This window comes from Pogona vitticeps, chromosome 9 (genome assembly GCF_051106095.1).
Source record: "Pogona vitticeps strain Pit_001003342236 chromosome 9, PviZW2.1, whole genome shotgun sequence".
NCBI classification, from domain to species: Eukaryota; Metazoa; Chordata; class Lepidosauria; order Squamata; family Agamidae; genus Pogona; species Pogona vitticeps.
The window spans coordinates 6,803,468-6,816,600 of NC_135791.1; the positions used below are offsets into that span (position 1 = coordinate 6,803,468).

The 13,133-nt window shown below is 39.3% G+C and overlaps 1 protein-coding gene across 2 annotated transcripts in view; it reads right to left on the reverse strand.

Annotated features, from left to right (window-relative positions):
* MACO1 (macoilin 1) overlaps positions 1-13,133 on the reverse strand; it is a 63,352-nt gene that overhangs the window by 31,220 nt on the left and 18,999 nt on the right. The window contains exons 2-5 of one of the 2 annotated variants that reach the window (XM_072980322.2): positions 7,391-7,532; positions 5,876-6,002; positions 3,851-3,974; positions 54-232 (exon numbers count right to left, since the gene is read on the reverse strand). In XM_072980322.2, coding sequence (XP_072836423.1) covers positions 54-232; positions 3,851-3,974; positions 5,876-6,002; positions 7,391-7,532 — 572 coding nt within the window. The remainder of the gene's footprint in view (positions 1-53; positions 233-3,850; positions 3,975-5,875; positions 6,003-7,390; positions 7,533-13,133) is intronic. The other variant, XM_072980323.2, reaches the window with a different exon arrangement.

The following is a 13,133-nucleotide window of genomic DNA, read 5'->3' on the forward strand; positions in this document are numbered from 1 at the left end:
AAGATTGGGTTCAAATCTGCAAACAGCTACACCTGTCCCAGGCAAGAACTTACCTTCCTCTGCTTCTCTCTCCTGTCTCTGTAGCATCTGTTGTTCAGGGGGTAAAGCTTGCTGAAGAAGTTGCATGTAAAATTCATTCTCTTTCTGCACTTCCTTTTGTTTTCTTAATCGCATTTTATAGCTCACATAACTTTTGAAGCCAAAGCCCAATGTCACCACAGGATAGCCAATACTAAAAGGAAGAGAAAAAAAAAAAACAAGGAAGAATTTACTGAGGCAGAAGCATAAGAGCAAACTAATAAGCAGACCAGCATGTGACAAAATATAATAGGATTACAATCCTTATCAGAAACAGGATTCTCTCAAGAAAGAGACAATGGACATTGATATTAATTTACAAAGTCTGATTATTTATACATGAAAACAAGGTTGTGGATTAAAGCAGCGGTTAACACCATGCTAGATTATCAGAGGACACGACAGATAGTGTACATCTATCATTGTATTACTATTGGTTTGAGTAACCTTATAAGCAGCAGGGGGAAAACTATATTGTATGCTTAAATGTACACATACATATATATTTATTTACAATACTTTTACTGCATCTTTCACCTTAAAAAGGACTCAAGGCAGTTTACATCATTAAAAAGACAATACTTAAAAGCTAAAAGTGGTAAGTATACAAATATTTAAAAAGTATTAAAATCAGAACTAAAACACATTTAAAAGTAACAAGGCACAACAATCCATCTAAAAAACCCTTCTCAAGCAGGTCACTAAAGGAAAGCCTGCCTGAAGATAAAGGTTTTCATTTGCTTGAGGAAGGACAGCAACGATGGGACCAGCCTGGCCTCCTGTGGGAGGGAGTTCCAAAGTCTGGGAGCAGCAACAGAGAAGGCCCTGTCCTGTGTCTCCACCAAATGCACCTGTGAAGGTGGTGGGACTGAAAGAAAGACCTCATCTGATGATTTTAACTACAGGACAGGTTCATAAAGGGAGATACAGTCCTTGAGATAGCTTGCACCCAAGCCATTTCCAGCTTTACAAACCAGCACTTTGAATTGTGCCTGGAAATGGACTGGCAGCAAGTAGGGGGTATTATTGAACCCTGTAACCAACTCCAGTTAACAATTTGGCTGAAGCATTTAGATATACTGAACATCTTCCAAAAGCAGCCCCATGTAGAGCGTGTTACAGTAATCCATCCAGGATGTAACTAACACATGTGTCACCATGGCCAAATCAGACCTCTCCAGGAACGGGTACAGCTGGCACACTAGTTTTAACTGTGCAAATGCCACCTCTGAAATCTGGGCATCCAAGCTCAGACATGAACCGAAGAGTACACCTCTTGACAAAAGCACAGCCTGAAAACATGAGCTGTGAATCAAAGGTGTGACATTTATTCTTCCATGATCTGGCTCAAGTGCACATCCTCTGAGTGTGCAGTAGGATTACCGGTCAGCCTGGTTACTGAGGTTACATCCTTTGCTCCTGAGAGACTTCTTTGCAAATTAAGATTGTGCAGAAGTTCCAAGCTTCAGCAAATTTCCTACATGAGAAGAACAACACAAGCATCTCTGTACTGCCTCCTCCATTGTTACTACTTGTGAGCTACAGTGAAGATAGAATTTTGGCATGTGATGGTGTTAGTTGTAATGTAACTTTGCTCCATGAATGACTACATATTATGCTCCTTTTATTTTATTTAGAAAAGTTGGGGAACATGACATTTAGGGGCTGACTTCAAATGCCCAACTGACCATAAAGAACACTGTGCAACTTAGGGTCATTCTCCATTTCTTATCCTGATCTTCCCTACAAGGTGGTTGTCAGGATAAAATATCTGGGGGTGGATATCAGAACAACATAAAGAGTTGCTGGAATAAAACTCAAACTACCATTATAATAAGAGTGTTCAGTCTGACAGAGCCCCATACAAAAAACCCCAGAAGTCTTGGGCATTAAGAAACAGTCACAGTTACAATATATATATTTTTGAAGAAATGTATATACTGTACCTGACAATCGCTACAGCAGAACACATGTTTTTTAAGAAATCCATGTTCATCTTGACAAGTGATGACATTAACTGCACAAACTAATTATAGTACTACAGCGCATTAATTCCATTAAAGGTAAGGTTATTGACTCACTCTTGCTAAATGAGCCCTACTGACTTCAGTACAACTCATCTGGCAATTGAATGCAATTCTACCCTCTATAAAACTCAAATTATTTTAGCCATCTACTTCTTTTTAATTTGCAACAGTAAGTAAAATAAGCTGCTAGGATCTGTAAATGGCACTGTTAAAGTTAACAGCGCATGTTCAAACATGCAACAGCTTTCCCAAAACATGTACAAAAACTGGCCCTCATAGCTGCTAGGAGAAATCACCACCGCCTATGAAAGGTGAACATCTCCCATTGTCAAATCATAAAACTGCTACCAAAATATAACAGAAAATAACTTGGTGGAGAAAAAGTCAGTTGATAGATTTTATGCCGAAATTGCCAAATATAGAAATTAATGATTTTCCAAGGTTTGGGCAACACAGTTTTCCACTTGGCCCTTGGAAGACTGTCCATGTTTCCATGTTTTTTTCCCACTCAAAAATACCATCCACACCCTCTGGAGGCCACATGTGCAGTTTCATCACATTGTGGGTTCCTCCTCTGCCTTTTTAGGCCCTGGGATGGACTCTCCCCAATAAAAAAAAATACCCTAGAATTGACCAGCAGTTATTTCTTTCGGGGGGGGGGCTCCTGTCTGGTCAGGCCTAAACAGTTTTGGTGGGAAATAGCAAAACTGGACCATGGAGAGAATGAAGGGCACTCTTAAGACAAGTTTTTTAAAATTAATTTAAGGGCACTATGGTATTGTGGAGACTCTGTACAACCTTGCAGACTATACGTTGCTTATATTTCATATACTGAGAAATGTAGTGAGCGTATGTGAAATGAAAGCCAGGAATGATACTTCTGGAGACCTTAAAGCAGCTTATTTTACTTACTGTTGCAATTTAAAAAGGAAGCTGAACTGCAAGACCTACCAGGTGGAGCCGTGAAGGCAGTGTGGAGGAAAAATGGCCCTGAAAACAATTCTGTCCTCAATAAAAGAGTCTACTCTCATACTCATACCCAGATGGAACTTAACACCACTAAAAATACGTTATATTAATACAATTCTGACCCCACTACTGGGGAAGTTGTGGGAATGAGACCCTTTTACTGACATGTTGTCATCATACACTTTTGTAATTCCTTTTAGGGAGGGAGTATTGCCCCAGACATGGGCTCAACAGCGTCTTCTTGACCAAACGTCCCAGCAACCAATATACAGGTGCATCCCTCCTCTGATATTGGAGGAGATCCATTCACTCCATTCTTTAAATGTCTGAAGCTCATGATCTTGAGTACATCCATCCTGAACAAATTTGTCAAACTCTTTTTCAAGCTGGCACTCACCCCTTCTTGCCGTAAGTCATATACTGTACATCAGTTTAGGCATATGCTGTGTGATGGAGTACGTTGTTTTACCTGCTACAGGCTAGTCAGATAACAGTGCTGACACTATGCTAAAGGCAGCTTCCTTGTAGATTACATACAATAAAAGTCTCGGCTCTGTGAAATTACCAGAACGCCAGCACCCTTGTAGATGCTCACCCCTCTGGTAGAACACCTCACATCAAGCTTATACAAGGAAAAGGAGTAATCTCACAATTAGGTTTCACAAAACTACTGCACACTTGAAACACATGATGGCAAGTTTCAGTCCACTAAGAAACAACAGATTGAGTTATGAATCCGAGCCTAAAAACTGAAAAAGAAAAGGACCAGCACTTACCAGTGTGCAGCAAAAGGTCGACAAAGGTCTACATGGAAGTTTTTAAGATCTTTAAATCTAATTGCTGCTTCAATATATACAAACAGTATCCACAGTGATACTGTTGGTAAACATACGCCCCTCTCTGTTGGAGAGAGACAGAAAGAAAGCCAGTCATCATTAAAACATTTTCAAAAATCAAAATTCTTAAAACAAGGCTTGAACAAAATTAGCTGCTTTGCTCTTCTGACATTGATAACTAAGTCCATTTTACATCATTTGGCACTACAGTACATAATAGCAAAATAAAATTGCTTGGTTATAGTACAGATTGTGCTGAATTGTGCTCCCTGAAGGTATTGTAGTCTATTATGATGTTTTAATTAATACTACACTTAATTGATTTTAATAGCTTTCATGGTAGGGTTGGTTTTATTTGATTTTAATTATTTTATGATTATAGTTGTTTTACTTGTTATTTCCTTATGAAAACTGTAAGTTGCCTTTAACAGTGCTTTATAATGGAAAGAAATGAGTATGAAGAAGCAGAAGGAGGAGAAGGTGGAGGAGGAAAAGACGAAGAAGAGGCGGTGGTGGAGAAACATAGAAAAATAACAGAAATTTGAAGGAAATTAAAATCTGAAAAATCCTAACAGTCATGATACTCTGCAGTGGTTCCCAATCTTGGGTCCACAGGTGTTCTTGGACTGCAACTCCCAGAAGCCTTCACCACTAGCTGTGCTGGCCAGAATTTCTAGGAGTTGTAGTTCAAGAAGACCTGGAGACCTAAGCTTGGGAACAATTGGGTCTAGAGCAAAGATGCAATTCAAAATACACATAGCTACCAAGTATCAAATGTAAGTTAAATATCATAGTTTCAAGTACATATGGACAACCTGCCATTCCCTTCAGGACTTACCCTCTGAGTAAAGCTACATTTTTAAAGGCAGCTAGAAAGAAATTGAACTATCTCAGCAAAAACACCAGTTTTGCCATGAAATATTTAGGGTGCCTTGGTTGTCAATGCAAAGATGCACTGGCTTTATGAAAGACCTGCTCCTGGCAGAAATGAAAACTGCTAGGGGATGTGGCTATGTACAATGCTATAGTGGGTGAAATCCTGTTACTTAACATAGTAAAATCATACTAAAGTAGGCCCACTGAATCGGTTGAGATTTGTTAAGTCTACTTTTTCACACCAAGTCTCTACCGATTCAATGGGCCTACATTAATGTGACTTACTACGCCAAGAAACAAGATTTCAGCCAAGGAATGTTTCAAAATTTGCCACTGTACACTGTTATCTGGGCACACCTGCACACTTTGCGGCTTCTTCCAAATGCATGCATGTGTTGGGCAGCTAGAGAACTGTGGACAGCAATTATTAAAAAGGTAGCTGTTGCATGTAGCACCAACAAGTACAAACATAAGAACTTAAATCCAAATTTTAACAAGAGTAGACACACTGAATCTATCGTTGAACAGTAAGTCAACAAGAATGCATATCTCACTGATTGAGTGGGCCCACTCTACATAGGATTAGCAGCTGGATTTGGGACAAGAATTGAACTGGAGTGGTGGCTTCACCTGGCACATTGCTGCTCAAGTACTGAACTGAAGAATCATATGAAACTGCATAGAATGCTCTAGAAAGTGACTCGCTCAATTTGTAAGCTTCCAGTTCTCCTCTTCCAAAGAGGAAACACAGGTTTTCCCCTTCTGTTTTTTTCCTACTCAGGGCAAGACAGGGTCACACCTCCAAGTTCACCTATTTTTGCATGTAAATTTTTTTTAACACAAGGTTGTTAACTTTGGAATTTCTGCCCTCTATCTCTTGATGCTGAAGATGTAGCAGTGGTAACAACACGGCATAGCAAGCCAAGTTTGTTCTCAGACTAAAAAACAGACTAAATGGATTATCAACAAGAGACGAGCCTAACTGTGACTACATGTGTTTTTTTGCAAAAATAACCACCAAGCATTATTTTGTACTTTAGTCTAAGGCTGACATTTAACAGATGAAATGTAACAAGTAAGGCAACCAACCTGTGTGCCAGACATACTGTACCCAAACATATGTACTGGCAGCAAAGAACAGCCACTGTATTGGTATGAAGAGTAGACATATGATATTTGATGTGAACGCTACACAAACGAAAAATACTGAAAAGGCCTAAAGAGAAGAGGAAAGGGGGAGGAAGAAAGAGTAAAATATATGCATTAAAAATTGCTCTGAAGAGTTTACAAACAATGCATTGATAGCAATTACTTAAGCATTTTAACTCATCTTGCATTAAGAAGCCACGTGAGGTGCGATTTGTCAGTAATGATTAATGTTGTTAATAACAGGAACAGGAACATCTATTGTTGCATATAATTACTATCATTATTACAGTTATAACCATTATTAGTTATTGATTTTTACTACTATTTTTAGAAGAGGCTTTTGTCTGCCTATAGATTAATATGTCTTTCCTCTTCAACTTTCTCACACAGAAGACAGCTCTAGCAGACCAAATGTTTGTCTTGCATATCTTTAAAAAAACATGTTTTTGTTCAATCATGGAGCCCTAGTTCAATTTCTGTCTCAGTTATGAACTCACCAAGCAGCTTTAAATCTGAAATACGTGGAGAAGACTAATAACCTACCTGCCAGGGCTCTTCTAAGTATGACTGAAATACTAGATCTGAAGTACTCTGAATATAATCCAATTTTTGTTTACTTGGAAATAAGACTCGCTGAGTTCAACGGGGCTTATTCCAAAATGTGTGGGTAAAGACTGTCATTTCAGTCATATTCCCCCGTTATCTGTACTGCTAACTACATGAGAAAGCCTACTACAGTGGTGTCTCACTTGACGACGTTAATCCGTTCCAGCGAAATCGCTGTTAAACGAAATAGTCGTCAAGCGAATTCCATTGGAACGCAGTGAAGCCTTCAATGCATTCCAATGGGCTAAATACCTCATCGTAAAGCGAAGATCCTCCATAGGGCGGCCATTTTCGGGTGCCTGTATAGCGAGGAATCCGTCCTAAAGCACAGCGGGGAGCCGTTTTGCACAGCGGGCAGACATTTTAGAGCCGCCGATCAGCTGTCTGAAAATCGTCGTCTAGCACCACTGTACTTTTACCCTCTATTTGTGGAGCACTGATAATCACTTTGCAGAAGTCACCGACCATGAGAAAACAGAAATAAGAATCTAGATCTCTGACCCTCCAAGTGTAAGCCCCCATTTGCTACAAATTCCTACCTATGGGCTGAACAACACTGAAATGTTTGCTAACAGACATGCCACTTCTATTCTTCTTGTTACATTTCTCTGATATTACTATGAGTTCTTGAAATATCTACAGGATCCAAGAGCTGAGACTTAAAGAGCTGCTCATATAAGAGAACTTTTGAGGCATCTTTCTCTTCGCAGCTGCTCAAGTGTTCTGAGAAGCTGCTCTGTATATGCACTGAAAGCCTCTGAACATGTGATCCAAGGCAAGAATAGGTACCCAGTCTCTATGTGTTCAAATGCTAGCAATCTTAATATAATCACTTAATGCCATACATACCAATCCCTGGTATCTGAAGGAATCATAAACACTCCTGATGAAAAGCCAGAAGGGCCACAAATATTCAAATCTGAATTCCAAAACAAAATCGGCCAGCAGCACAAGAGCCCAAACTACCAGGAATTTCAGGTACAGAAAAGTACTGGAAGAAGAAAAAAAGAAAGCAAAACATTAATTTTGCATGCATATAAAACAGCAAAGTAGTCAAACACTATCATTACATAAAGATGTAATAGTCAGGTAAACGGGCAAAATGTATTGAAAATTACACTGAGTAACTCAAAAGTTTCATACACAGTGTAAGACAGAGACAACAAACTTAGGTGTCTTAAGCTAAATGTCTCTGTTCAGTTAGAGTAGAAAGTATACAGTATTTAGGTAGCAACCAGAAGAAAAAATGTACTCCTTTTCCGAGATCCTTACACCATTACCAGGCCCCAGAGAAAGAAAACCAGGAATTTCAAAAAGTAGCACATTCATCATTTAAAAGAAAGCATATGTCCCATAGCTGTGGATTTTAATTTGTGGGTTTGTGGCATCAGTTTGAAGTGTTCATATAATTTCTACTTTGTACACAGCTGCAGAAGTTTGGAACTTTGGCCCTACTTAAGCATCATGCAAAATATAGAAAATGACTTTGCTTAAGTATCTCTGAGGCAGCGTGAGATCCATATGTGGTCACGAGAGGCATATAGCAGAAAACCTGAATTCTCATAAATGAGAATTAATTTGGCATGAAGGATTCAACTGCATGCTACTGCATACCAGCACTAAAGAACAAGTCTGAGAAGCATGAAGCTGGGTGCTAAAAAAATATACACCATTTTATTTCATTAAAAAATGGCAAGATGCTCACCCCTTGAACAAAATTACTCCACAAAGCAGCCACCACTACTTGTCTAGTAGTGGCAACAATTATTTCCTAATGTAAGGTACCAAATAGGAGCTTTGCTTTCTTGGTTACTAAACAACACCTAATTGTTGTTTAACTATGTAATGGCCCTTGTCTTCTAATAACATATGCCTAAACTTTCAGAGCTTCCTTTCACAAATATCAGATACTGCTAGTTTTTCAAGAATTATTTCAAGTGGTTCTTTCCTTCTTTTTTTCCCCTATCATTCATATTCAACCTAATTCCCATACTGAGGACCACTGCCTCAGCCACCTACAGTAATCTTATTGCCAAAGGCTCAACTCCTTCTGAACACTTGATTCATATATTCTGAAACTGCTTATCTTCCACTGATCTAAATACCAAAAAGGTATTTGTTCTTTCAGGTAAAGATACAATACACAAATTAATTGAATTAGCAATTGTTCCAACTATGTTTCAGCAATAACAATGTGTTTGCTGAAAGACTGCATAGTGCATGTTATGCCTTTAAACAACACATTTCAGTCAGTGAAGGTGTTCATACTACTTGTCTGGTCAAATATATATGGAAGGCTTTCAGCTCTTGAAGCCCCTAGGACATGGACCAGGGGCTTGGATGCATCTAGCCAACCACCTATAATTCTTGGATCTTTCTTGGCATGTCCAAACCCACTTAATAAGGCAAAAATAATTCTGATTAGGCCAAGAGGTTTGTTATACCAATACAGCAGAATGGTTAGAGTGTTAGATCTGGGAAATCCATGCTCATATCCACACTAAGCGATGAAAACTATTATCTTTCCCCGAAAATAAGACAGAGCCTTATATTATTTTTTGCTCCAAAAACAGATTAGGGCTTATTTTCAGGGGATGTTTATTTTTTTTTCTTGATCAAACTTCCCACCACCAATCTACATTTATTCAAATACAATCATGTCATCTTCTTCTGGTTGCTGCACAAGGGTGGAAGGCGGGGTTTCACTTAACTAGGGATTATTTTTGGGGTAGGGTTTATATTACGAGCATCCTGAAAAAACTTATTAGGACTTATTTTCAGGCTAGGTCTTATTTTTGGGGAAACAGGTTATGGATGACTCTCTCTAAGCCTGATCTACTTAAGAATTGTTGTGAGGATAAAGAGAGGGCAATGAAAAGAGCCTCTCACTGGAGGAAGAGGGGATGCAACAATAACAAATAATAAACAAATACCCTATGCTTCCCTTGAGATGGGAATAGTAACAGTTTCTTTGGATGCTGCCATAATTCAACCCCAGAAGATAACTTTAACAACATTAAGAACTTTAGGCCAGTAACTATCATTTCCTTCCTCGACAAGCTGTTCATGCAGGTGGTTGCTAGGCAACTTCAGACGTTCTTCGGCAAGGATAATTTTTAAAAACCTATTTCAGTCTGGATTAAGGCCCAGATTTGCATATAAGACGGCCCTAGTGTCCTGTAGGACAATCACTGTCAAAAGTAAAACAGGGGAGTGTGTTGAGCCTGTTTTCTACAACTTCATGGCAACATTAAAGCACCATTACCTCTAGATCAGGATATGACTTTTTGGTTTAATTCCAGCTACTGTCTCTGGGTCAATCAGAACATCACATACACACACAAACAAAATATAAAGACAAAACATACCCCCCCCCCCACACACACACACCACTTATTGTGACAGGAACCAGCCTCAGGCTTTCATCTCCCCTCTTCCTTTTTCCAGCCAAGACAGAAATAAACTGAAAAGATGGTTTCCTATCCTTTATTAACTACAGGTTAGCATCTTATCCCAACCGTAAAACATTGTTCCCCAGCTTCAGGATATGCCAACGTTCCATCGGAGATGTGAGAACATGTAAGAAACGGCAGCTACTGACTGCCAGCGTAACATCATACTAGGAAAGCTTCCAGAACAAATAATTAAATAGTCCATCCATGTGCACTCAGAAAAAATATTGTAATTCCCAAAATTTAGCATGATTTCTCAAAAACATGATATGCCAAACTAATATTGCGTCTTCTTCTGACAGTATCACAAGCTTAGTAGATTACGGGAATGCTGTGGACACAATGTATGTTGACTTCAGCAAAGCTTTTGGCACAGTGCCTCCTACTATTCTAGTGGCCGGTCTGCTTCCAATTGAGCTAGATGATGCTACTGTTAGGTGGATTAACAGCTGACTCACAGGACATACCAACAAAGTGTTCTCCAATAGTTGTTCATTGGGTTGGTGAGAAGTGGCAAGTGGAGAGCCTGCCACAGGATTCTGTCCTGGGCCAGATGAGAGTACGGAAGGGTGTTTATCAAATTTGCAAATGACACCAAACTGGGAAGGGTAGCTAATACTCCAAAAGTCAGAAACAAGATTCAAGATTACCTAAACAATTTGCAGAAATGAGGCAAAATAAATTTGAACAGGGGAAAATAAAGTTCTACTTTTAGGCAGGAAAAATGCACAAATGTAAGATGCGGACAGCTGGCTTGGTGTTAGCACATGTGGAGAAAACAACAACAACAAGGAGTCTTAGTAGACCACAAGCTTAACATGAGTCCATCATGTGATGCAGTTGCAAAAAAAAAAAAAAAAAAAAAAAATCGACAACAACCTTCAGCTCCGGGCACCACAATTTAAGAAAGATATTTACAAGCTGGACTATGCCCAGAGGATGGTGATCAGAATAAAGAAAAATATGGAAACAAAGCTCCATGAGGAATAGCTGAGGGAGCTGGCTGCATTTAGCCTGGAAAAGAGAAGACCGAGGCACAGCACAATAGCCTTCAAATATCTGAAGGGCTGTCACATATTCTGTAGCTCCAGAGGGCACGATCCAGAGTAATGAATTCAAATTAGGAGAAAGGAGATTTTGCGTACAGGAAGAACTTCTTGGCAGTAAAAGCAGTTTGACGATTAAGCAGATTGTCATGGAGAGTGGTGACCTCCTTCCTATGAGGATTTAAACAGAGGTTAGAAGGCCACCTCTTAGTGATGCTTTACTTGTGGACTTCCTTCTCTGACATGGGATAGGAGCTAGTGATCCTTGTGGTCCCTTCCTGCTCTACAGTCCTATGATTCTAAGATGCGAAGGGCGCATGTATGTGCAATTAGGTTGCCTGGGATACAGAATGGTCATTAATGAATATGAACAGCTCCGTAGTATTATTTTACTATCCATACATGACAGAAGGCTCTCCTTCCACACAGTCAAACAGCTCATTTTCACCAGACTAATTATTCAATCTGGCTCTTGCAAGTAGCATGAAGAAATTATGCCAAAGGAATGAAATAACAGAATCCAAGAGTGACTGCATGAGGCATTACAAAAGTGGAATAAAATTCAGAGAATTTTTTTCAAGCAGTTATCAGACACCCAACGCTCAGGTAAGAGCCTTCCTGGTCTTACAAACACTGGTTGACCCTGGAGAGTGAAACAACATTTTGCTTTTCGAAAGGTGGCTCTTTCATTTCCAGTAGAATGTCCAAAAACCAATGTATCTGCTGGAAGCATATATAACAGAATCCAAACTGCACAGTTGAAAAAAAAAACCTGTTCATATAATTGCTGAAGAATGATCTTACAGTAAGATATTCCTGGAAAAATGAAGTCTACTTCTTGGTTCAGTTGTATTTACATACAGTACTCTAAAGATTTGTCGTGATCTCCTAAAATAATAGCATGCCAAAACACAAGCAGATGGTGAAACACATTCGGAAAAGCTAATAACTTTATCAAGCTTAAAATCCAATACAGTCTATGGCTACTGCTGATAATGTTTGACAGGATTATTTTTGTAGCCAGTATGGAATGGGTTTCAAATTCCTTCGAAGAAAATAATTCTGTTTAGCATGGATACAAATTCTTGTCTTTCTCATAGACACACACATTCTTACAGTTAAAGTGAACTCTGTAAAAGGAGGAGGAACAGATGCTTCAGCATACTTCCAATCTCCTCAGGTCAGGAGAATGGGCCTCTCTGTTCATCACCTTGGTCCCAATGTCAAATCCCACCCCACCTGGTTCATGCAATAGCGGGGGGGGGGGGATGAATTCAGGAAGAACAGCAGAAAGCCCCCTGCCTCTTGAAGTAGTATGCTTCATACTGTCACACTAGTATGAAGAAAAGCAATGAAGAGGGCAGGTTTTCAACAAACTTGAACAGCAGCGTTGATAGGAGATTTTAAGCAATTTTAACCTATTTGTGTTGCACTTCAAAAGTATTAGAACAAAAGGCCACCAGATTAACAACTAGCTACCCTGGGTGTGAAAATAGGCCTATGAACAGTGGCAAGATTTATTTCTTTGGCACTAGGTTTCACATAACATTATCATACACTCTAATCTAGCTAGATAAGCTTACAGGCCATTCTTTTTTTCAAGCAGGTACCAGTTTCTGTCATCTAAATCCATTACACTCTATTGAAAACCTGCTCCACATACGCTAAGCAGATCCTCTGATCAACAGCACTTTCTATTATGTGCAGCTGTTTGAGCGTTTGTGCTTTGGAGATTAAGTCAATTCTATGGAGATAAGATTCCATCTTCTCTTTCTGTATGTCTGTACTTAGCTCCACTCTTTATTGACTTCCTCCCCTCTTTTCTTTATATTCTTGTCCATTCCTGCTTTTTCACCTCTGCAGTACTATGTGCCGTTCCAGTCCACTGCAGCTACCACACAAGTGAAGAAGAGCTGAAGAATCCTTAATACCACCATCAGATTTTCACAAACAGATTTTCTACAGCCCTCTTCCTATACTGCTAAGCCGCTTTTATGAAGTCAACATTATATCCGTTTGCTGTCTGGCCTTCCAGAGCTGCACCACAGAAATGTTACAGGAACATGCAGTATTCATAGTTTTACTCTGCATGCC